Consider the following 26,589-nt stretch of genomic DNA (forward strand, 5'->3'; position numbering starts at 1 on the left):
AGATGAGTCAGCTTGTGCTTTGATTAGTGTCTTCCCTCTGATAGTTCTTGCTTCCACTTGGAGATTGATGATCTCTTACTCATCCTTGGTCGAATTCAAAGAGGCAAGTGTCACAGGAGAAGTTTCTGGAAGTTTCCATGCCTCTCCACCTCGCGGAATGACACTGCCATTTGTCACTTCTCGCCCATCATACCCCATAGAAGGGCTTTTTGAAATGAAATGCACCCACACAGTGTATTTAGGTGAGATGCAACGCACTTTTCCTATGGAGCAGCTGAAATGATCCTGTTTTGACCAATTCTGAGCAGCTTTTCATGGAGAACTTCTGGGAGAAGCTGTAATCAGTTGACCTTGCTCCTTTAGGGGTTAGAAAAACACTTTTAGGGACTTAGGAGCCCTTGGTTTATGAGAATTTCATGCTTGGGGTTGTAGTGCCCAAAAATGTCTATAACACTCACAGCAAACGCAAATGGTGGCTGATCCATCTCAACCCTCTTCTTCCTTTGGTTCTCAAGTATTTATGGCTGGGACGATTCCTATCCACATCAGTACTCGGGCAAAAGAGTATCCGTCGCCTACTGGGAAAGAGCCTGAGGTCCCCTCTAGCGCTCCTTCGTCCAGTTCCAGCCCACTCCATATCGAGGGACCTAGCACTGAGATGCCCATCTGACCCCCTCTGAAAGTTGTACTCCAGAATTCTTCTTACAACCCTAATGCTCGTCCTGCATAGCACTACATCATCATTGAGGACTTAGCCGAGGCTCCGTCAGCTATGTCTGCCTTAGAAGTACTCCAGCAAGAGTTAGTGGCGGAGGAAGGCGATATATGTCCAAAATCGTGGACTCAAGGAAGATAGGTCCACTCCGAATCAATGTGATAGTGCCCACTCAGAGGAAGTCCTTACTATCGGCCATCGATGGCATAGATCCGACCAACTCGGACCTGATTACTTTTGACTTGGAAAGCCATACACCGATACTGCCTCAATAAATTGTCTTCCTCATGCAGGTCATTATCAATTCCAAAACGATTCATCGTACAGTCATTGATGAAGGCGCCTCAACTTGAATCATCTCTGTTGCCTATTGGAAGGCTATTGGTTCTCCGATGTTGAGCCAGTATCCTACAACCTTGGAAGCCTTTGATGGAAGAGAATCTCGTCCTTATGGCATACTCCAATGTTTGCCCATTTCTTTGGAAGGGAAGATGGTCGAAGTGGAAGTTGAAGTTGTTGATGCTAATCTTATCTACAACCTCCTTCTGGGGCATAGCTAGACATACGCCATGCAAGCCGTAGCTTCATCTCTATTTCACGTCATTTATTTCCCTCATCAGGGGAAGATTGTCACCATAGACCAGCTCTCCTTCTTCGCTTCCTCTTCTGAAGGCAACATGCCTTTTGTGGAGCATACCTCCAAACTATATGAGAGTGTGGGAGCTAGACTTTTTAAAGATCCTACCTTGATGGGTGTTTTCTCACTCCCACCTCCTAACGTCGCTCCTATCATTATGATTTCTGTTCGCTCTGATCCGTGGGTTCTCCCTCCCACTGATCGAATAGAATCTTGGGGCGATGAGATGTCGTTGAGTCCTTCCGAGCTCAACTACATCGAAATCGCTACTGCATCGGCTCCCTTTTCTGAACCTGCTCCTTCGAGTAGGGTTCGCGACTCATACGCTCAATCCCCTTGGCTTGGAGATGATGCTTCCTCGGATCCTTTAAAGGAAATATTTCCTTCTGATGAAGCCACTATCGAGACTATGTCTCCCAAGGAACCTCCTTAGCCTGATCATCACCATCATTCCTCGTTTCTCCCTGCCCATCAAGATATGCTTACCTGTCTCGAGCGGTTTGCTCCTTGTCTCCATTTTCAACCCCTTCAAACACCCATTGAAGTTTATCAAGTGTCCTCTGAAGGAAATATGGGAAACATCACGCAAACTCAGCCCATCGACATCTCTGCGAAACCAGGGATTGTCGAGCATATTCATGTTGGAGTCACTTGTACTCCGGAGGAGATTCAGCTCTATACCAATATTTTTCGCAAATTTTGTGATGTCTTTGCTTGTTCCTATGAAGAAATGCTCGGCATTGATCCTAGTATAGTGGTGCATGAGATACCTACATATCCGGGTGCTAAGCCTGTTTGCCAACGTTTACGCCCTGTACACCCCCAAAAGGCTGCGGCCATTAAAGCGGAAGTTGAAAAGATTCTTAAGGCTCGTTTTATTTACCCCATCCCACTCATAGATTGGGCCTCCAATATTGTCCCTGTGAATAAAAAATAGGGTACCATTTGAGTCTGTGTTGATTATCGTGATATAAATCGAGCCTATCCTAAAGATAACTTCCCCGCACCATTCATTGATCAGCTCATTGATGAGTGTGCTGGGAGCGAAATGTATTCATTCATGGACGGTTTTTCTAGATATAACCAGATCAATATTGCGCCTGTTGATCAGCACAAGACCGCTTTTATCTGTCCGTGGGGCACTTTTGCCTACAAGAAGCTCCCTTTCAGTCTGAAGAACACCGGTGCTACCTTCCAACGTGCAATGTCCTACGCCTTCCATGACATTCGTCACATTGTACAACCGTACCTGGATAATCTACCAGCTCATTCAACCAAATGCCAGGACCACCCCACTCATCTTCGCGAAATCTTTCTCCACTGTCGACACTACCGTATCAGGCTTAATCCTCATAAGTGTGTCTTCTGCGTTGAGTCAGGCAGACTTCTCGGGTTCATCATCTCCCGAGAGGGCATCCATTTGGGTCCCCTTAAATTCGAGGCTATTTTGAATCTTCCTCCCCCTGCTTCTTTGCAGCAATTGCAGAGCTTGCAGGGAAAAGCAAATTCTCTAAGATGATTCATTCCAAACTATGATGAAGTGGCTAAAGGTTTCACGCGGTTACTAAAGCGAGATACCCCTTTTCATTGGGATGTCATCACTCAAGAGTCCTTTGAGCGTCTCAAGGGTCTCCTTGTTTCCACTCCATTGTTGCGTCCTCCGAATTATCATCGCGACTATACTCTGTATTTGGCCGCCGCCAATACCACTATTGGCATGGTTCTCATTCAAGATGACGATGATGACACTGAGCATGTCATATATTATCTCAGCCGCAATCTTTTAGATACGGAAACTCAATATGCTTACGTCGAGAAGTTGGCATTGGCCGCTATTTGTGTCGTCCATAGTTTCTACCATTATATCTTGTTGCGCACTACAACCGTGATTTCTGATTGCAACCTGATGACGTACATTTTGTCACATCAGTTGTTGGGGGGCAAGTACTCGAAGTGGATCGTCATCCTCGAAGAGTTTGACTTGGAATTTACCACTGCCAAGTCTAAGAAATCCCTTGTATTTGCTGAGTTACTTTGCTCTTTGCCATCTCCTACCGCGCCCTCTCGGTCAGAGGACCATATCCCACACGAAACTCTATTCCTAATTAGCACCCTCGATCCCTGGTATGGGGATATCATCGTATATCTACAAATGTCCTCTTTTCTTCCCGTTGTGTCCAAGGATTCTCGGCGAAGGATCCGTCATCAGTCTCAACCCTACCGTATCATTGGGGACACCCTATACCATCTCGACACCGACTCTGTTCTCCGCCGATGTCTAACTTTCAAGGAAGCTGAGTGAGTTTTGAATGACTTCCATTCTAGTGCCTGTGGTGGTCACATGTCCGGATATGCTACTGCTCAAAAGATCTTCTGTGTCGGTTATTTCTAGCCCTCCATCTTTAAGGATTTCATTCTTGTCGTCCACTCTTGTCATGAGTGCCAGATATACTAGTGGAAGATGCGTGCGCCTCCCGCTCCATTGCACCCTGTTGTCACCATCGGCCCTTTTGCAAAATGGGGCATTGATTATACGACCTGTAACCCTTGCTCGGCCGGGGGCATGGGTATATTATCATTGCCATCGATTACTTCACCAAATGGGTTGAGGCGATGCCCACATTAACTGAAGATGGTCACACAGCGGCGCAATTTTTGTTTAACCATGTTATTTCGTGGTTCAAAGTCCCTCAGGCCATCGTCACTGATCAAGAGAAGCATTTCTGTAATCACATGATGTCCGAGCTAACAACCCAGCTAGGCTTACGGGATGATAGTTCGACTCCATACTATCCTAAGGCCAATGGCCAAGTTGAAGCCATCAACAAGGTTCTGGTTACGATGCTTCAACGTACCGTTGGCATGCACAAGTCTAACTGGCACTTGATGTTGTTATCTGCCTTGTGGGCCTACCGAACCTCTGTGAAGGATGCCACCAGTTTCACTCCATTTCAATTAGTTTACGGACTAGAGGCTACCCTTCCAATCGAGTGCGAGTTCCCTTCATTGAAGTTGGCCATCGAATTACTTCCCAACACTACTCCGGTAGAAGAACGCCTTCTTTACCTAGAACAGCTGGACGAGACCCGTTGGCTAGTCTCTCTAGCTATCGAAGCACAGAAGAAGAGAGTGAAAACTCACTTCGATCATACTATCCATCCTCATTCTTTTTTTGAGGGAGATTTAGTCCTGCTATACGATCAAGCGAATGATAAGCTGGGGGCAAGAAAACGCGAGCCCATGTGGCTGGGGCCTTATATTGTAAAGAGAGTTTTGAAAAACGGGGAATACGAGCTAATTGATTATGAAGGGAATCCTCTTGATAAGCCCTGAAACGAGCTGTACTTGAAAAAGTACTATGCGTGAATCCCATACACTTTGGTTTGTACATACGTGTGCTTTAGCAGGTGTGTTGTGTGTGTGTGTTTTCATGTTTTTGGCTTGGTGTGAAGGCGTGATTGCCACTTATTGTGTCTTTTGCTTCTTGTGCAGATGTCTGGTGCACCTTACGTTGGTTTCGTTGATGGTGCCTGCCACAGTACTCGCAGCTTGTCCTCTGCGTCATGGGTGATCTACGATCCTCATGGTGAGTTGATAAACCTTCATGGTGTCTGTTTAGGTTGTACCAACAACAATGTCACTGAATATAGTGCTGTGATTGAATTACTGGCCAAGGCGATTAATCTCGGTATTCGTACATTGGTGGTGAACCTGGACTCTCAACCTGTCGTCCACCAGCTCAATGGGTGATATTCTGTCAGAGACCATCACATTTTAAGGTTGTATTTACATGTTAAATTGTTAGAGAGGAATTTTGATTTCATTACATATCAGCATATTCCACGACGATTGAACACATTAACTGATGCATTGGTTAATCATGTATTAGACAAACATTTGCGTAACAGGTAATCAAAACATCATAAAAGAAAGCATATAAAGCACAATAATAAACCATATAAATAGGCATATGTATATATGTGTGTGTGTGTGTGTGGAAATGTTTGCACAACGTGCATCACATAGATCAAAAAATAATACATGTTCATCTTAATACATCCAAAGACGACATGTCTCTCAAAAAATATGAATAAAAATAAACCTAGGTGTCTAATCCATGTGGTGCTCATGATAGCATGTCACCGCACACACTAGGCGTATCACGATACGGTGGATGCGACTGGGCACTCCCACTATATGCCTCTTATACGGTAGTGGGACATCCGCTAGCCGGGCATAATCCGAAATCCCCCGAGCAATTCCCTCAAGGTTCTGGATCAGCTCCCCTCCCTCGGCGCCCTCTTCCTGAGGGTCAGCCACAGGCTGGTTTCTCCGCGAAATAGGGGACATGTCAGCTGGTCTCTCTGGGCCAACATCTGCATACACATATGACTGTTGTTAGAACAACCATGTATTAACAAAAAAAAATCATAAAACATAAAATCAAAAAGAGATCATACCCAGCTCCTCATCCCACTCATCTCCCTCTGGCAGTGGGAGATCTGGGTCACCTGTGAAGTTAGTCCCTGCATACAGCCAATCCTTGACCATGATCAGCTGGCGACGGAGCCACCCAAAGAACTCTGGCCTCCAAGACATCTATTGGCCTCCTCCCCCTCTGGGCATCAACGCTGCCCAGCGAGTCATTCTCGGCTCTCGTGGCACCGGATCAGCTACGATGTCCCCCTAGCCTTGGAAGATTGGTAGTCATTCCAGAATGAACGATACCAGAATAGAACCATAGCCAAACTGTTTCAGTTTGCCTCGCTTACATTTTGTAAGCTGTCTCTTCATGTTTGCAGTCACTGTTGTGGCCCAATCAAAAATAGTGGGATTCAAACACTCTGTGGCCAATATGAGTTGGTTTTTTGTTGCCTCATGGGGTGCCTGCGCCCCCACAGCCCGTGTGATGGTAAATAACACCGCCTTGAGTGTTAGATCCCGGACGGTGGAAATATCCACCTTTACACTCCCAGATCCGAATTGTGCCCCAGGGCACACCCATTCCATCACCTCGCCCATATTCTCACCAGATTGTCTACTCCCTGTCAATATGGGCACCAGCCCTCTACGTGACAATCCTGTGATGAAATAGATGTCAGAAACATCCAATTCCAATTCTTGGTCTCACAATCAGAACACTTCCTCATTTTCGTCCCAAAGATTGATCAAGTACTGTAGGAGCTCAAGTTGAGCTCGTAAGTAGGGCATCAGGAAGAATTTTTTCAGCCCGCAATTCCGGAGGGCATCCATGCAAGCTTTTTCTTCCATGGCCAATTTGTCCACATTGTCATGCTCCCTCTCTTTCCATTGGACCACCATTTTGTTCGGTTGCCTGCATCCACATGGTCAAACATACCTTGATTAGATCTCTAGTAGGCTCAAAATGTGTTTAAATCATTTGCAAATTTGAAATTCAAAATAAAAATCGTGCTTCGGCCGTTGGCGCGACTATTTTTGAAACAGTCACGCCCATTGGTGTGGGCCTTTGGAGTATAAAGGCCCATTGGTGCGGGTTCGTGCCTGATACCCGCGCCAATGGGCGCGGCCCTATTTTTTCAAGTCCTCCCACAAAGATCGAATGGGGACCAGATAACCCTTAAAAAATGGACTAAAATGGAGTATGAGGATGCGCCTCTTACCTGGAACTGACAAAGCTCTAAATGGTCGCACGGATCTGTCACAATTGCTGCCCGAAGTTCGCCACCAAATGGACCAATGCTGCTCTTCAATGAGGTAAAAAGTAAAAAGTAATTTTGTTTTTACGATTTTGACATACTTATGGCTTTTTTAATTCAAAATAGGTTTTAAAAGTCATTTTTATGCATATTTTAATATATATTTTTCGAAAATGGGTTTTACACTTGTTTTTGTGCAGCAACAAGTTTTCATGCGACTTAGACGGTGAAATGAGTTGTATTTTATACTTTTTCGGACTCGGTAAATACATGAAAAAGTCATTCTGGAGTCATCTTTTAGCTCTTTTCTGACTCTCTAAACATGAAAAGACACCGAGTTCTTCCTCTATCAGACTCATTAAAACTTGATGACATTGGATTCCGTCGAAATGACGCTTTACAAGCATATGCTATCCCCGTCAAGCTTGTTGATAAAAATAACTGGGGTACTCACCAGAAATGGTGGGGAAAATAGAACCACAATCATTGTCGTGTCGGCAGTATGTCACTCTTGAACATGGCACTTGTCTGCATTCGTGTCTAGGTGGGGACATCTCATCTCATTTTTCACTTGCCTCCGTGGGTTTGGGTGATCCTGTTTGACCTCTCATCTTTTCTTTGCCTTGCCGCCACGACCTCTGATCGATTGATCTCAAATACTACCAATTCCACTGTCGTGCCACCGATATGTTCAAGTGAAGTTGACCTCTGCAAAATAACAACCTCCCTCTGATAACTCACATAATCCTAATTCACAACAACCTTATCTTCCTCTGTCTCATGTCGATGATGTGGGAAACACTATGGCCCACCTTCGATCAAGGTCACTTCCTGTCGACTTCAGCTCATTATCCAGGAATCTAATCTAGAGACTCCCTTCTGGTGTCTTGGAGCCTACATGCCTCAATGGCAGGTTCTTCACGTTCGATGTGAGGTTTTCATCATTGGCCTCCAATCGAATGATTCTACGGGTGTTCGACGCCAGCTCACTAATTCGCACGCCGTAGATTATACCTATAGTACGTTGAGGCCCATTGTCATTATTGGTGGTACCTCTCGCGTTTGTTAACAATTTTCACCGTTGGCTGGTAATAAGACGATGTTCCTGCATGTTTGACTTCGACTCTGATATTCGCATGCTTGAACTTGTACTTTGTTCGGATCAAGATGGAGCGCAAGACCCTGGATTTTGTCTGTTGAGGTCTAGGCTGTGATTTTGTGGATTATTATGATTATTACATGTCTCATTCACTGGATGGCTGCGACCATGCCTGAGTCTATTTATCGATCCTCACCGGATGGCTACGCCCATACCTTGGATCTAGATTATTGTGTACTCTGCTATGGATGGCTGCACCCATAACACATATATCATGTATTTGAGATATCAATTGTACTTCTCCACGCAGGTTTTCCGGCGGCAGTGTTTTCGGTTGGACATCTTCTCGTAAAGCATTTCACCCCTCTCTCTCTTTCGAGCCTCATGCTTTAAGGGGCATCTGTTACACAACAATTTGTCACCATCCCTGCTACCCCTCTCCTGCATCTTGGAGGACTCATTCCAGGACCTACGAGAAGTGACATGGCCTCCAAACACTTGCATTGCATTCCTTTGAGCATGAGCTTTATTTGCCCTGAAGACATATCCTGCTGAAAAACCCTAAAAATAGCCCTTTTTCCATTGGCGTGGTTCCATAGTGCAGCCCTCGCACCAATGGGGGAAATCCTCAAAAGAGGGCGCGCCAGTTGGCGCTCTGTCACAGAGTCGCACCCGCGCCAACCATAATTAGTGGTGTTTTTAATAAACAAACGATAGAATCTTCATCCTAACAAATTCCTGGACCGAATCTATCTTGAGTTGGGTGGGTTGGCTACGGATTTCCATAGAGAGGAAGTGGTTTTCCACCTCTCATGGAAGCTTCCTTGATGATATGGCCAATCCCATGATTATTTTGGATGATCCAAACTCCCCTTCCTCCATCTATAAAAGCTTGTCTGTTTTCCTTGGCAAGCTAGTTCGAGAATTCCAGAGATTGAGAATTGTCAAGTTTCCAAGAGCTTCATGCTGCAAGAGATCGAATGGGGACTAGATAACCCTTAAAAAATGGACTAAAATGGAGTATGAGGAAGCACCTCTTACCTGGAACTGACGAAGCTCTAAATGGTCACATGGATCTGTCATAATCGTTGCCCGAAGTTTGCCACCAGATGGACCTCTACTGCTCTTCAATGAGGTAAAAAGTAAAAAGTAATTTTGTTTTTACCATTTTAACACACTTATGGATTTTTTAACTCAAAATAGGTTTTAAAAGTCATTTTTTTATGAATATTTTAATATATTTTTGTTGAAAATGGGTTTTACACTTGTTTTTGTGCAGCGACAGGTTTTTATGTGACTTAGACGGTGAAACGAGTTGTATTTTATATTTTTTGGACTAGGTAAATACACGAAAAAGTCATTCTGGAGTCATATTTCAGCTCTTTTCTGACTCTCTAAACATGAAAAGATGTCAAGTTCTTCCTCTGTCAGACTCGTTAAAACTTGATGACATTGGATTCCGTCGAAATGACGCTTTACAAGCATATGCTATCCCCATCAAGCTTGTTGATAAAAATAACTGGGGTACTCGCCAGAAATGGTGGGGAAAATAGAACCACAATCATTGTCGTGTCGGTAGTATGTCGCTCTTGAACATGGCACTTGTCTACATTCGTGTCTGGGTGGGGACATCTCATCTCATTTTTCACTTGCCTCTGTGGGTTTGGGTGATCCTGTTTGACCTCTCATCTGCTCTTTGCCTTGTTTCCACGACCTCTGATCGATTGATGTCAAATACTGCCAAGTCCACTATCGTGCCACCGATATGTTCAAGAGAAGTTGATCTCTGCAAAATAACAACCTCCCTCTGATAACTCACGTAATCCTGATTCACAACAACCTTATCTTCCTCTGTCTCGTGTCGATGATGTGGGAAACACTATGGTCCACCTTCGATCAAGGTCACTTCCTGTCGACTTCTGCTCATTATCCAAGAAGTTGATCTAGAGACTCCCTTCTGGTGCCTTGGAGCCTGCATGCCTCAATGGTAGGTTCTTCGCGTTTGACGTGAGGTTTTCATCATTGGCCCCCGATCGAATGATTCTACGGGTGTTCGACGCCGGCTAACTGATTCGCACGCCGTAGATTTTACCTATAGTACCTTGAGGTCCGTTGTCATTATTGGTGGTACCTCTCGCATCCGTTAACAATTTTCACCATTGGCTGGTAATCAAACGATGTTCCTGCATGTTCGACTTCGACTCCTATATTCACATGCTTGAACTTGCACCTTGTTCGGATCGAGATGGAGCGCAAGACCCTAGATTTTGTCTGTTGAGGTCCAGGCTACGATTTTGTGGATTATTATGATTATTACATGACTCATTCACTAGATGGCTGTGACCATGCCTGAGTCTATTTATCAATCCTCACTGGATGGCTCGACCCATACCTTGGATCTAGATTATTGTGTACTCTGTTATGGATGCCTGTGCCCATACCACATATATCATGTATTTCAGATATCATTTGTACTTCTCCACGCAGGTTTTCCGACGGCAAGGTTTTCGGTTGCACATGTTCTCGTAAAGCATTTCACCCCTCTCTCTTTCGGGCCTCATGCTTTAGGGGGCATCTGTTACAGAGAAATTTGTCACTGTCCCTACTACCCCTCTCCCGCATCTTGGAGGACTCATTCCAGGACCTATGAGAAGTGACATGGCCTACAAACACTTGCATTGCATTCCTCTGAACGTGAGCTTTCTTTTCCCTGAAGACATCTCCTGCTAAAAAACCCTAAAAATAACCCTTTTATCATTGGCGCGGTTCCATATTGCAGCCCTCATGCCAATGGGGGAAATCCTCCAAAGAGGGCGCGCTAGTTGGCACTCTGTCACAGAGTCACACCCGCACCAACCATAATCAATGGTGTTTTTTAACAAACAAACATCGGAAGCTTCATCCTAACAAATTCCTGGACTGAATCTATCTTGAGTTGGGTGGGTTGGCTACGGATTTCCACAGAGAGGAAGTGGTTTGCCACCTATCATGGAAGCTTCCTTGATGATATGGCCAATCCCATGATTATTGTGGATGATCCCAACTCCCCTTCCTCCATTTATAAAAGCTTGTCCATTTTCCTTGGCAGGCTAGTTCCAAAATTCCAGAGATTGAGAATTGTCAAGTTTCCAAGAGCTTCATGCTGCAAGAGCCTTCTTAATTCCCACAAGGTCAAATCCATGCAAGGATATTCTTGTCCAATAACCAAAGAGAGCGAGGCTTGTCCCCATTCCCAACAAGATTTGCAAGACATGTGCTGCTGACTTCCCAGCCAAAGGAGAATCTAGCGTCAGAACTTTGGTTGTATTCTTCTTTGATGAATTGTTAGTAAACAACTATTGGTTATGGTTCCACTCTTATTGTTATTTGTGATGATGATGAGTTATATCCTTTCTGACTGATATATAGTTGTATATGCTAGATTTTCTGTTTGTGTTTGCATCGTTTCTTGTATGTGCAGGTGTCCATTCGCGGAGATCGTGGGGATTGTGATCTGCCGGAGCAAAGGAACGGGAGCACCACCTCTTCTACAAGCACTAGTGTTGGAATCCAGGTAGGCCTTCCTCACTGGTCTATTAATTTGCAATTACTGTAGCATTGAATGATTGTTGCTAGACCCGGTTTGGGCTAGTAGGGATCGCCTCTGTCCGCAGAGGGGATTTACCTCCTCAACAATACCCTACCCTTGGGATGAAGTCAGTTACCAAATCATCAAATATATTTCCTGTGAGGGGAAGTATAGCATAGTCTATGGCTACCATTTTAGAATCCTTCATGAGCGGAGATATGGCATGGACACTCCAACACCTCAGAAATTCGGCATCCCCTATTTCCTCCTACAGTCCCTCATAGACTCCAACATCAAGTTTAAGGTAGGGAGTCCAGATCAGTTGGCTCACCATGGGTTAGTTAAAATTTTAGTGGTAGAAGCCTTCCATACATTCACACTCCCTATAGCATGGGAAGTCTTCAGAAACATGACAATAGAAGATGACATAAAATCCCCCACCTATGATATGAGTCCTTCTGACAGTGAGGAACAAGAGTAAAAAGGGAGAGAAGGTGAAGCAACTAATGACTCATCAGGACAAGAAAAGGAGGAGGAAGAAACAAAGATAGAAGAGGAGAAGGGTGAAGAAACAGAAAAGGAAGAAACAAGGCAAAAAGAGATAGAAAAGGAGACAGAAGGAGGAGAAAGAGAGGCAGCAGAGGAAAAACAAATAGAAGGGTCCCCTAAGACCCTGGAAAGGGAGGCAGCAGCTGCCCTCACTACCCTGAGCACACCAATCAAACCAAAAGAAAAGAGATAAAGGAAGACTTCCATGTATTTCAAGGCCAGAAAAAGCACAAGGATCAAAACTGGAAAACCCAAGCCATCTTCAACGGTGCCCATTACAATTGAAGATTCACCCACTGTCAAAAGGGAAGAATCTCCCTCTAAGACCCATATCACCTATGAAGAGGGACTCCTAGATCTTCCACCTCGAAGAAAAAAGTGCAACTACAGGACCCGAAAACAATCCTACAGGAGGAACAGATAGTTCTACAGGAGACACTATCAAGGCTACAGGAGACCCAACAGCTTGAGAAAACAATGGAAGAATAGCCAAAGGGGAAGGAGGAAGCTACAGAGCCACAAGAACCTAATCCCCAGCCCAGCCTTACCTCCTATTACCATCTCCTTGAAGGAGGAAAAATCATTCCACAAACATTTCCAATCCCACTCTTCTTGAATTAGAAAAGGAAAGAATAAGGACACATAGGTGGATGCAAATAGCCAAATCCAAGGGAGTTGAGGATGTTGGCCACATGGAGAACAAACTTAGAGAAATGGGCAGGGAGTTAAGTGTTGTCAAACATACGGAGGCAATTGCAAGAAGCCAACTCCAAACTGAAAATGAATTTCTAAGAAGGAAGCTAAAGGAGAAAGAAATCCAGCTGGCATGTATGGCTGGCTTATCCATGGAGGCACTACAATGTAGAACACCAGAAAAATCCTATGGATTATACCTCAAGGACCAATGGCTACAGTTTCAAATCAAGACTTTGGCACAAAGAGGCACAATTCTGTTTCAAGATTACAAACAATTTATGGACCTATGTGACCAAAGCACAGCAGAGGAAAAGGAAAAACTGGTAGAATTTTACCTGCACAATATGGTCCTCACAAACATGAATGTGTGGGACCCCAATGCTAGGCTAGGGGACCTAAAACTAATGGCCATGGCTTCCTGGATGAACCATGAAGAGTTAAGGGAAATAGAAGTAAAAATGTTGATGATAAGGGAGAAAAATGAGCCATTAATTATCAGAGTTGAGCCATTAGATCCCATGGCTCTCATCAGCACACACCAGCTACTTGCAAATAATCCTCAAATTGTCCCTAGATATATATCAGTGATCAAGCACGGGCTATTGCACATTTTGAGGACATGGAAAGGTTACTTGGGGATGACTATGTGCATGCATGTATGAGGAGATGGAGCACCTTATCACACAGTCTGAAGATCATGGAATATCATTTCCCAATAAGGATGAAGGAGGCACTAAGGAGAGTGTCAATGTACCAACACTCAATGAAGAAGCTGCAGGTCAATTGGATTGGCCTCAAACTAAGTCCACCACTGCTATTAGGCATGCTAGAAGGAAGAAAAGAAGAAGAAGAGTGGAGGCAATGGGAAGAGGTAGACAAAACAACAGGATTCTATGATAAGGAAGAGGAAACAACATCAGAAGCTTGGGATGCTAGAAAGGCCACGAGGGCCATCAAAGATGAGGAGATGGACTAAGTTTCTCAGAGGATGAGCAAAACCTTCAATAGGGGGCTGATGATGAGCCCCATAAATTGGTAATTATATGGGCTCATTTTGCCTCCTAACAGAGCTAAATCAACCATTCTCTTAGCTTATTGCATGTTTTTTAATTATATTTATGCTTATGGAGTGAGTTGAGTTAATTATGTTGCCATGAGGCCTAATATGTGTTGAATGCAGATTTTTATTGAATTTTGAAGACAAAGTCAAAGATTCAATGGACAATTAGCAGCAATAATTTGAAGTGGACAAAGGAGAGGATTTATAAGAGGGAATCCCCCTCATTTATTACTCTCCACTTCGAAGTATCCTTCATGCAACTCGAAGTAAAAACGACCAAATCAATGCACTAGGAGGCAGCCGAGCAAGTGGAGGATAACTTAATATGTTTATATCAAGTTTTGGGAGCCAAGCCTCCCTGATTTTAATGAAGATGTTGGGAGATTTAGTTGTATAAGTGGAGAGGCCTAGGGCCTCACTAGGGTCGGATTTTTGTTGTACTTTTTCTATTGTAAAAATTTGCTCAACTTCGAGCTTACTTTTGGTGACAGTTTCATGTAATCCTATTACTATTTTGATAATAAAGATGAGATCATTTTTGAGCTAGCAGTAAGTTACCTCAGAGGGCTGAAGCTCTTGGGTTAGGGCCCAATCCAAGTAGCCAAGCTCCTCTTGTTTGTATTTATATGCTTTGCTTCAGTTTATGGATTACTTGTTGTTAGATGAATTTCTTCCTTGGCTAAGAATAGGTTGCTTTTGGTGATTTAGAAGGTTGTTTCCATTTTTGTTTTCTATAGTAGGTTAAGCAGTGATAAAAAGAAGATTAAAAAGGCTAGTAGTAGTGTCTTGGCCTCTTTTCCTCCCTTTGGGACCATGAACTGAAGCAAAGACCCTCTTGCTGCCCCAAAAACACAGATTTTCCTTCTCCATGGGATTTCTAGTGTTTGTAGTTCGTTAGAAGGTTAATGCTTTTCTTTAGAGATCTTCCACCATGCTCAAAACTGTCTTTGCAATAAGTCTTCTTCCATGCTTTCTTTCCTTGTAGTATTTTTCAACATTTACTTTCATAGATCATAATTTAGACTAGCTTGATGCAAACTTCTATTTTTTAGATGTACTCATTTCCTTGCTTGCTTGATCTTATTGGTTAACTGTCAGTTCTTTTGCAGCAGATCTCTTCACACAGTAGGTTAGCCTATCAGCCATCACATTCTCTCCCTAATCGATGCTCCACAGGTCGCCCAAAGTTCACCTCGAGTCTGCCTTAGTTTTCTACATTTTTCTATAGGACTTCTTCCTCTCTCCCAACCATCATTCCCTCTCCTAGTGCTCCTTGGTGGACCCTACATGCCTTAACACATCATCCCAACCTTCATCTATCTTTTCCACCCACTCTCACACCTTCAAAACGTTCAAAACGACTCTCGGCATCCTCCTATAGACCTCCTGTAGATCCCCTGTGTCCTCGTAGATTTTCCTGTAGGCTTTCTTTTGAAGGCCAAGTGTGGGAAAAGCCTCCAGAAGGCCACCCGAGACCTATTAGGACCCTTCCACACCATCCTACACCTCCTCAAACCCAAAAACCACCCTTCAACACCTCCTATTCGCCTCCACCTTCACACACAGTAAAATGCATGCATGTCAAATTCACATAAAATTACATAAAAATCCAAAAAGATGTTTTTTCTTATTTACTTTTAGAAATAGCTTGAGTAGATGTTGTTTACTTCCTTGAGTAGGTAATGGAATTCATTTCATGGTTTTCATAGTGCTTTCTACAAAGGTAGGATTATTTGGTTAAGTAGGGTTTGATAGGTTTACTTTACATTTCAGTCCTTTTCCTTTCTGCAAGTAGAGTAGCCTCTGTAGAGTAAGCTTTCCTTTCTTTCATCACATATAGAGCTTCTTCTGAATCCATAGAAGTTGGCTTGAGCTCCTAGTGACCTTGTGCCAGCTAACCAAGTGACAGCCTGCAGTAAGAGCTAGTACTTGTGCATATAGCACCGTCGCTTCTAAGTTTGTTATGAACTATTAGGTTAATAAGAGTAAAGTAGGCAGCCCATGAGTTGTAGCATTATTGCTACAATACTGGTGCTCACGAGAGCTCCTAGCCATTGTACATTCTTTGAACAAATTTAGGAATTATATTACATTCTATCAAGAATTTGTACATATTTACCATGTTGCAATCAAATATTTAATGAATAAACTCGATGTGAATGCTTGTATTATAAGATGGTTAATTTTATTACAACAATTTGATCTAACTATTGTTGATAAGCCTAGTAAGGAAAATGCTGCTGCAAACTTTTTTTCCAGACTAAATTTTCCTGCAGGTGAGGAGGGAATGGTTGATGATCAATTACTGGATGAGCACTTATTCGCCATTTTAGTTCTCTCTCCATGGTTTCCTAACATAGAAAACTATTTGGTGTCTACACAGTTCCCACCGAATTTGTCCTCCAAAGAGGAAAGCAAAATTGTAAGGAAGAGCGGCCCCTTCCCCTAGATTGGGGGCAATCTCTTCAAACTTGGCCCAGATCAAATCCTAAGAAGGTGTGTCAGGGAGGAGGAAGTCTTTGATAAACCTCTGACCTATCATGATGGGCCTTGTGGAGGTCACTTTGGAGCAAAGAGGACATCATTCAAAGTGTTACAAGCAAGCTATTATTGGCCCACTCTTTATCAAGATGTGAAAAGATATACTAGTCAGTGTGATCGGTGCCAAAGGATGGGAAGGCCTACTCCAAGAGATGAAATGCCTCTACAACCTCAAGTGACTTAAGCCATTTGACAAGTGGGGCATGGACTTCATTGGACCCATTGACCCTCCTTCCAAACAAAAATAATACATCATTGTGTGCATTGACTATCTGACTAAGTGGGATGAAACCAAGGCAATTAATGCAACAACAGAGGAGAAGGTAGCTGAGTTCCTAAGGGAGAACGCATTTTACAAATTTGGGTACCATAGAGAGCTGGTCACTAGCCAAGGCAGCCAGTTTACCTCCAACATGATTGAATACTTGCCCATCCAACACAAGATCAAGTATAGAACCTCCACTCCCTATCATCCACAAGCTAATGGGAAAGTGGAGGTGATCAACAGAGCGCTGAAGGGCATCTTGACCAAATTGGTAAGAAATAGTAGGAAGGATCAGTCAGATAGACTAGTTGAGGCCACCTAGGCCTATAATACCACATGGAAGACCACCACTGGATCTATACGATATGAAATGGTCTATGGGAAAAAGGCCCTGTTTTCCATTGAGTTTGAGTATAACACATTAAGGATGGCAGCTCAGCTAGATCTATATCTCAGCAGTGCACAAAAAGAGAGATTGCTCCAATTGAATGTTTTAGATGAGTTTAGAATGTAGACCCTCCTACACACGGAGGTAACTCAACTTCAGAGGAAGGTCTGGCATGATAAGAAAATCAAGGATAAGAAATTTCAATAACGTGATTGGGCTTTATTATATGATTCTAGATATAAGTACTTCGAGGGAAAGTTAAGGAAAACATGGCTAGGACCTTATAATGTGTTATCACAAAATCAGGTACTGAAGGCTGCCAATCAGCAAGATTCTGTGTAACTATTTCAAACCAGGCTTTGGACTAAGGCTTAGCCTCCTTAGTCTGAGAGGGCTCTCTCACAGATTATGAATATTGACTAATGACAAGAAAAGATGGCTAACTCTTATAAGACACATGAAAAATAAGCTGGCTGGACAACATTGAATTGATTCCCATTGGGCTTATGGAGTCTCTCATATCTCAGCAAACAAAAACACTATCTTTTCATAGAAATCAGGGCACTTTACATCTATATGTTCAAACATAACTTTGAAACCACAATTTGCCAAGGCATACAGGAAGTCAGAGCATGATTCATGAGTTCTGAGTGATTATGCATTAACAAAACTGTAAAAGAACCTTAAAGAAAGTATACCATCACACATTTGAACAAGAAGATCCATTGTGAATCCTGAGAAGAAAACACAGTCATTTGCATTACTGAAATTTGTTTATACATAAACCAAAAACAGTCTTCTCCAAAACATCCAACCCTTTGTTTATTTATGTTTCAGCTATTTATAAAGTTCTTCTACCTGACTCCGATTCATCTGAGGGGAACTCGAAGTCCCTTTCTAATGACACCTATTCACCTTTAAACTAACTAATAAAAGCCACTTACTACTAATTTACAGCTCTAAAAACCTAAAACAAATAAGATTCTAATTCTACATCATGCTGGACACAGCATTTATTACAATCAAAATTCATTCTCTGCCAAGTGGATTACTACAGCGGTAGCTTTGATGGCTTTAATTACAATGAACTTCATTCTTTGACATCTGCTCTCTTTCTGGCGGTGGCTGTGATGAACCTTTAATGCTCCATGTTTGTCTTCAATAACACATCTTTTTTGTTACCATGAAACATAGGCCCCTGTTTGTCAGTCTTTGATGTGCTTCACATTATTCGAATCCAACGAAGCATGCCTTTAATCTCTGATTACTCAAAATAGAACAGGCTGCCACGTCTTCGATGCGCTGGCTATTTTTCATGTGTGAAGACAAAACCTTTCAAAAAGATTTGCTGATTTGTCAATCATAATTGATTGGCTTAACTAAAACATGCAGCTACAGCAGTTTCGTAGCGCGCTACGAAACTGCTGTGTAATTTCAACCTACACAGTCTCATCACTTCTCTGCAAACAGCTCTGAAAAGCCACCACCAATGTCAACTTAGATGAAATCCTGTATCCTTCAATGCTTCTTCCCACTTTTCCAAAAGTGGTCCTTCTGGAGCCTCTTTTGCAATCTAACCAACAACCGGAGGATCCACAATGCACTGTGTCTTAACTGTTTGGAATATTTCCTGCATCTGGGAATTTCCATCATTATTCTTTGGCTTTATATGGAAAAAGATATCAATACCAAAGGACTTTGAAGAGAGGTTTTTCAAATCTTCAAGCAAGGATGCAATCTCTTGACTACACAAGAAATGAATTCTTTCTTCCATAAACACCATAATGCTCTCTGGAAATTCGTACCCAAGCAGCCAAGTTTGCAGAGCAGATGATTTCAAATACCTGAAGTCCTCACATGTTGGAGGATTGGCCACTGCAATTGCTTCTGCACCTCCCCAAGGCTCCTGAACTTGGCAGACTCAATTTTATTGTCTGTGCTTGGACCCACATCAATCATTCGAACAGCTTTCTCAAAATCACTTATCAATATGCCGACAAGAAGGGGAACTTTTCCTAAACATGCAAGTCCCTCGTCTATATGCCAATTTTCAGGTATGCTTCTATGAAGAACTCGAACAAGACGTTCCCTATCACCCAAGCACTTGGAGAGTAATAATTCAACTTGTTTTTCATAGACTCTCGAGTGTTCCTTGTCCATGCATATATTTGGTGCCTTCATATGATCTTTATCCACTGGAATGATTCTCGTGTGGTAGTCAAACTTTGCAGGGAAGTCTACTCTAGTCATGAACACCTCTTCAAATCCTTTGTCCTTGCATTTGTTCATGTATCTCAGGGTACGTGCTGCCTCATCCACAAGCTCAACCAGTTCACTCTTGGTCATTCGAAATGCCAGGTTAAGATATCCAATTGAAACGCATATTACAACGTGAAAGAATTGTAGAAGCCTTCTCTTTAGCTCCAATGACACATTGCCAATAGACTGAGATTGCATGAAAATACCCTTCTCTAAAGTACTGTAAATTGCAATGAAGTCTATGACAACACGAAAGGCCTGAAACCCTGTCATTTGGCCTGTGATGCGCTTTCCACCTCCTTCTGTTGTTAAGTATGCTAAAATTATAGATATAATGAATCCATTCAAACAATCAGGTCCATTGATAGAATTTCTCTGTCTAGCCCAAACTGTAAGTAATAATAATGCTTCCACAAAAGTTTTTGATCCAGAAATGTTCTTTTTAAGGAATGCACTATGATCCTCGATGAACATATCTTCCAAGATACTCGCATTGTAATCAGGTGTAGGTTGTGCCATGCCTCCCTGCTGGAAATCGCGAACATTATTGCGACCAAGGGCCAGCTTCGAAATGTCAAATACTCCAGCTAATACTGTTGGAATGATCCGTATCACAAAGTCATTTGCAGTGTCATTGTCCATCTCTCCTGGATGTATAATCAAAATTGGTTTTCTGGCATCATCTTGAAAAGTTGACCAGCCAATGTTCTTAACAACAGAACACGAGCTCAGATGCTTTTTAATCACTACGAGATACAGACACCTCTTGGCATGATAGCGATGATTCAAAAAATCTTTTTCATGAAAACAAGCTTTGGGGATTTTAGAAGATGAACAGTCTTAACAAGACCAGTACCCGCATTGGCAACCTCCAATTGTTAAGTCTCCGTTGACATCAACAACTAAAGGAGATAAGGCCCAGTCATGATAAGCAACAGGGCGCAAAAACCTTAAGAAGCCTGTCACTCGTGAACAAGGAACAGAGAATGGGAATGGCCTGACAAATAGATATGCAACCAATAGCTCCACCGCTTCATCTGCCAAAATTCCAGAAAACATATGTGAACAAATCCATCTTTTGGCAAGCCGCACAATTGGCCCATAAACTGGATGCAAACCCTGCAATCCATTTAACATGCTCGAATGCTGGCTACGAAGTAGAAACTCTTTCTCCAAAGGAACAAAATTGGTATTTTGTAGATTTCCAACTGGTAGGACACCAAAAATACCTTGTTTCTTTATCAGACTTTTGTCCTTCGCATAAAAAATCCTGAGACGGAATGCAAACCCAGCCATCAGTAAATCTACAGCATCTTCAGCAGCTACATACAGTATGCCCAGGTGATGCCATCTGGGATTTCATACATGACCTACAAAATAGACCTCTTCCCCGGATAAGGTTCTCTGCAAAGAGCTCTGGAATAATGTTTTCAATGTTTGATGCGTTCACTTTGTTTACAGTGCTGATTACCACAGAAGGCTTCTTCCAAAGAAAGAATGCTCCAGATAAACCTAATGAAACACCATCCGCCAGGATACTAAAAACCTTATAAGCTGACAACTGTTGATGCAAAGCCCAATGGATTTTGATAAACATGACAGCTATGAAAGGGCCGCTATGGATTAGGACGAATCCCCAATTTCGTAGCGCGCTACGAAACCACCTAAACATGTAGCGCTGCGAAACCGCTAAAAGGATTCATGTGCTTATTTGCAGACATTTAGCATTGAAATTTTGCCAGTGATAATAGTGGCTCCACTTGGGATAGTGTGCCCTTGTGGTACACTAAGAACCTGCAGTTCCAGTGCCTTATAAAATTTATTTGACAAACATCTTCTTCCAGCTTCTTGGGCCTAAGCTTGCTGACCACTGTTAGGAAAAATAAATCTACATCTACTAAAAAAAATGCTCAGTCAACCTTGAGCTTATTTGCAATTTCCTACCTACCTACCCTATCAATTTCAAACTTCTTTCAGCTCAATCAATGTGAAATTTCCAATGTAGCCAATCATTTGTCTTATCTGATACTTGATTTCTTTGACTGAATCGGAGTTCAGAGCCAATATGATAGTATGATGACCGCTGCCACTGAAATTGTCTCTGATCTTTATAGGAAAACTGAAACACTGGAGAGTAAAACTCTTTCATGTAATCAGCTATAGGATCCCAGAATACATGATCAGTTTGATTTTTCTTGTAACTTTCCGGCTGTGCAAACTGGTCTTCAACAGTAGTGTGTATTTCCTCAAGCGTAAAAGAGAAAGGAAACAATACTCTCTCCTTATGTTCTGCCATAGAAAGCTGCTGAAAATAATGATCATGATTATGAAAACTATATGCCTGAATTTGACCTTCTAAACCTTCAATTTCTTTCTCAATGTCCTCAGCAAATTCATCCAAAAATCTCATCTTATCCTCTGCCTTGCAGTCAAAGGATTTTAGATACGAGGACAAGGACAAAGGAAAATTTTCATTTGTTTCTCCATTACTATAATCATTATTCCATTGTTTGAAACCTTGAACTGAAGGAGAGTTTGCCACCACCTCTGACCTATCTATCCATTCCTCCAAAAACATAAGCCATAAGTCTTGAAATGACTTAATGGATTTGATAGGAAAACTTTCAATCCATTGTTTACATTTCCCTTGAAGTGAATCATAGAATAAAATAATGCAAACATCCTCATGTTTAACTCTAAGAAGCTGTGAAAATTCACAAAAATCTGATATATGCTTCAAAGTTAAACTCAAATCTTCTCCGTTGAATTTTGGACAATTCCTTAGAAAATATGCATCCTTGGAAAAATGATTTGGGAAACCATGAATTCCTGAAAAATCTATGCATGCATACCTTGAAATAAGAATGGTAGCATCTGGGTCCTTCATAACTCCAGCGGAATCACCATGAACCTATGAATTTCGAATTCTTCAACAATGGAGTCGCCAAGGTAGATTTGCAGCCTCAAAAAACCTTCTGAGCTCCTGCTACCTTCAGAAGTTCAGCTTCATGATTTCGGGAATGAATAGACTTCAAGCTCCCGGCAGACGCACCAAAATGTTATCACAAAATTAGGTACTGAAGGCTGCCAATCAGCAAGATTCTGTGTAACTATTTCAAACCAGGCTTTGGACTAAGGCTTAGCCTCCTTAGTCTGAGAGGGCTCTCTCACAGATTATGAATATTGACTAATGACAAGAAAAGATGGCTAACTCTTATAAGACACATGAAAAATAAGCTGGCTGGACAACATTGAATTGATTCCCATTGGGCTTATGGAGTCTCTCATATCTCAGCAAACAAAAACACTATCTTTTCATAGAAATCAGGGCACTTTACATCTATATGTTCAAACATAACTTTGAAACCACAGTTTGCCAAGGCATACAGGAAGTCAGAGCATGATTCATGAGTTCTGAGTGATTATGCATTAACAAAACTGTAAAAGAACCTTAAAGAAAGTATACCATCACACATTTGAACAAGAAGATCCATTGTGAATCCTGAGAAGAAAACACAGTCATTTGCATTACTGAAATTTGTTTATACATAAACCAAAAACAGTCTTCTCCAAAACATCCAACCCTTTGTTTATTTCTGTTTCAGCTATTTATAAAGTTCTTCTACCTGACTCCGATTCATTTGAGGGGAACTCGAAGTCCCTTTCTAATGACACCTATTCACATTTAAACTAACTAATAAAAGCCACTTACTACTAATTTACAGCTCTAAAAACCTAAAACAAATAAGATTCTAATTCTACATCATGCTGGACACAGCATTTATTACAATCAAAATTCATTCTCTACCAAGTGGATTACTACAGCGGTAGCTTTGATGGCTTTAATTACAATGAACTTCATTCTTTGACATCTGCTCTCTTTCTGGCGGTGGCTGTGATGAACCTTTAATGCTCCATGTTTGTCTCCAATAACACATGTTTTCTGTTACCCTGAAACATAGGCCCCTGTTTGTCGGTCTTTGATGTGCTTCACATTATTCGAATCCAACGAAGCATGCCTTTAATCTCTGATTACTCAAAATAGAACAGGTTGCCACGTCTTCGATGCGCTGGCCATTTTTCATGTGTGAAGACAACACCTTTCAGAAAGATTTGCTGATTTGTCAATCATAATTGATTGGCTTAACTAAAACATGCAGCTACAGTAGTTTCATAGCGCGCTACGAAACTGTTGTGTAATTTCAACCTACACAGTCTCATCACTTCTCTGCAAACAGCTCTGAAAAGCCACCACCAATGTCAACTTAGATGAAATCCTGTATCCTTCAATGCTTCTTCCCACTTTTCCAAAAGTGGTCCTTCTAGAGCCTCCTTTGCAATCTAACCAACAACCGGAGGATCCACAATGCACTGTGTCTTAACTGTTTGGAATATTTCCTGCATCTGGGAATTTCCATCATTATTCTTTGGCTTTATATGGAAAAAGATATCAATACCAAAGGACTTTGAAGAGAGGTTTTTCAAATCTTCAAGCAAGGATGCAATCTCTTGACTACACAAGAAATGAATTCTTTCTTCCATAAACACCATAATGCTCTCTGGAAATTCGTACCCAAGCAGCCAAGTTTGCAGAGAAGATGATTTCAAATACCTGAAGTCCTCACATGTTGGAGGATTGGCCACTGCAATTGCTTCTGCACCTCCCCAAGGCTCCTGAACTTGGCAGACTCAATTTTATTGTCTGCGCTTGGACCCACATCAATCATTCGAACAGCTTTCTCAAAATCACTTATCAATATGCCAACAAGAAGGGGAACTTTTCATAAACATGCAAGTCCCTCATCTATATGCCAATTTTCAGGTATGCTTCTATGAAGAACTCGAACAAGACGTGCCCTATCACCCAAGCACTTGGAGAGTAATAATTCAACTTGTTTTTCATAGACTCTCGAGTGTTCCTTGTCCATGCATATATTTGGTGCCTTCATATGATCTTTATCCACTGGAATGATTCTCGCGTGGTAGTCAAACTTTGCAGGGAAGTCTACTCTAGTCATGAACACCTCTTCAAATCCTTTGTCCTTGCATTTGTTCATGTATCTCAGGGTACGTGCTGCCTCATCCACAAGCTCAACCAGTCCACTCTTGGTCATTCGAAATGCCAGGTTAAGATATCCAATTGAAACACATATTACAACGTCAAAGAATTGTAGAAGCCTTCTCTTTAGCTCCAATGACACATTGCCAACAGATTGAGATTGCATGCAAATACCCTTCTCTAAAGTACTGGAAATTGCAATGAAGTCTATGACAACATGAAAGGCCTGAAACCCTGTCATTTGGCCTGTGATGCACTTTCCACCTCCTTCTGTTGTTAAGTATGCTAAAATTATAGATATAATGAATCCATTCAAACAATCAGGTCCATTGATAGAATTTCTCTGTCTAGCCCAAACTGTAAGTAATAATAATGCTTCCACAAAAGTTTTTGATCCAGAAATGTTCTTTTTAAGGAATGCACTATGATCCTCGATGAACATATCTTCCAAGATAATCGCATTGTAATCAGGTGTAAGTTGTGCCATGCCTCCCTGCTGGAAATCGCGAACATTATTGCGACCAAGGGCCAGCTTCGAAATGTCAAATACTCCAGCTAATACTGTTGGAATGATCTGTATCACAAAGTCATTTGTAGTGTCATTGTCCATCTCTCCTGGATGTATAATCAAAATTGGTTTTCTGGCATCATCTTGAAAAGTTGACCAGCCAATTTTCTTAACAACAGAACCCGAGCTCAGATGCTTTTTAATCACTACAAGATACAGAAACCTCTTGGCATGATAGCGATCATTCAAAAAATCTTTTTCATGAAAACAAGCTTTGGGGATTTCAGAAGATGAACAGTCTTAACAAGACCAGTACTCACATTGGCAACCTCCAATTGTTAAGTCTCCGTTGACATCAACAACTAAAGGAGATAAGGCCCAATCATGATAAGCAACAGGGCACAAAAACCTTAAGAAGCCTGTCACTCGTGAACAAGGAACAGAGAATGGGAATGGCCTGACAAACAGATATGCAACCAATAGCTCCACCGCTTCATCTGCCAAAATTCCAGAAAACATATGCGAACAAATCCATCTTTTGGCAAGCCGCACAATTGGCCCATAAACTGGATGCAAACCCTGCAATCCATTTAACATGCTCGAATGCTGGCTACGAAGTAGAAACTCTTTCTCCAAAGGAACACAATTGGTATTTTGTAGATTTCCAACTGGTAGGACACCAAAAATACCTTGTTTCTTTATCAGACTTTTGTCCTTCGCATACAAAATCCTGAGACGGAATGCAAACCCAGCCATCAGTAAATCTACAGCATCTTCAGCAGCTACATACAGTATGCCCAGGTGATGCCATCTGGGATTTCACACATGACCTACAAAATAGACCTCTTCCCCGGATAAGGTTCTCTGCAAAGAGCTCTGGAATAATGTTTTCAATGTTTGATGCGTTCACTTTGTTTACAGCGCTGATTACCACAGAAGACTTCTTCCAAAGAAAGAATGCTCCAGATAAACCTAATTAAACACCATCCGCCAGGATACTAAAAACCTTATAAGCTGACAATTGTTGATGCAAAGCCCAATGGATTTTGATAAACATGACAGCTGTGAAAGGGCCGCTATGGATTAGGACGAATCCCCAATTTCGTAGCGCGCTACGAAACCACCTAAACATGTAGCGCTGTGAAACCGCTAAAAGGATTCATGTGCTTATTTGCAGACATTTAGCATTGAAATTTTGCCAGTGATAACATAATGTATAAAGATGCCACCATAATGGTTCAGTGCATATCAGAACCATAGATGTAGAGGCCATTCCTTTACTTGTTAATGGACACAGATTGAAAGTTTACAAAAGACCATTGTCAAAGCAAGAATTCATTGATAATATCAATAAAACAGTGATGGTAGTGGATCAAGTCTCAACTCCTGCCTCATCAAGTCACTGAGAAATAAAAAAACAAAAAAAAATTAAGGAGACTCAGGTGAAAACCTCCATGAGGCGCCTGAGTCCCATTATTGGGTTGAAAGCCTCTTGCGGCGGACCAATGGTGTCAAAAAAGAAAAAATAAAAACACAAAAAAAAAGAGGAAATGAAAAGATCTCTGGG

At 42.0% G+C, this 26,589-nt stretch overlaps 1 protein-coding gene and 1 pseudogene across 1 annotated transcript; both read right to left on the minus strand.

Moving 5' to 3' along the window:
- Nucleotides 1-6,059: 6,059 nt before the first annotated feature.
- On the minus strand, nucleotides 6,060-20,751 carry LOC149212579 (U3 small nucleolar RNA-associated protein 22-like). The gene is made up of 3 exons (XM_089388730.1): nucleotides 20,430-20,751; nucleotides 19,041-20,294; nucleotides 6,060-6,433 (listed from the first exon to the last, which is right to left on the minus strand). The coding sequence occupies exons 1-3, from the start codon at nucleotides 20,749-20,751 to the stop codon at nucleotides 6,060-6,062; spliced, it is 1,950 nt and encodes a 649-aa protein (XP_089244856.1).
- A 3,308-nt stretch (nucleotides 20,752-24,059) lies between these two features.
- Nucleotides 24,060-25,778, minus strand: LOC149212580 (U3 small nucleolar RNA-associated protein 22-like; annotated as a pseudogene).
- Between the last annotated feature and the right edge of the window lie 811 nt (nucleotides 25,779-26,589).

This window comes from Pinus tabuliformis, chromosome 1_1, assembly GCF_031772625.1.
Source record: "Pinus tabuliformis cultivar Carrire ecotype Pingquan chromosome 1_1, CPIR1, whole genome shotgun sequence".
In the NCBI taxonomy this organism is placed as follows: Eukaryota; Viridiplantae; Streptophyta; class Pinopsida; order Pinales; family Pinaceae; genus Pinus; species Pinus tabuliformis.

What these genes read in the sequence shown, in the direction of transcription:
- LOC149212579 (XM_089388730.1), bottom strand. Translation starts at nt 20,751, where the DNA reads ATGGCTGGGTTTGCATTCCGTCTCAGGATTTTTTATGCGAAGGACAAA. An exon ending in ATTCCCATTCTCTGTTCCTT is followed by an intron (nt 20,295 to 20,429) that starts GTTCACGAGTGA and finishes GGTCTTGTTAAG; the next exon opens with ACTGTTCATCTTCTAAAATC. An exon ending in CCAACATGTGAGGACTTCAG is followed by an intron (nt 6,434 to 19,040) that starts GTATTTGAAATC and finishes ATTTCATCACAG; the next exon opens with GATTGTCACGTAGAGGGCTG.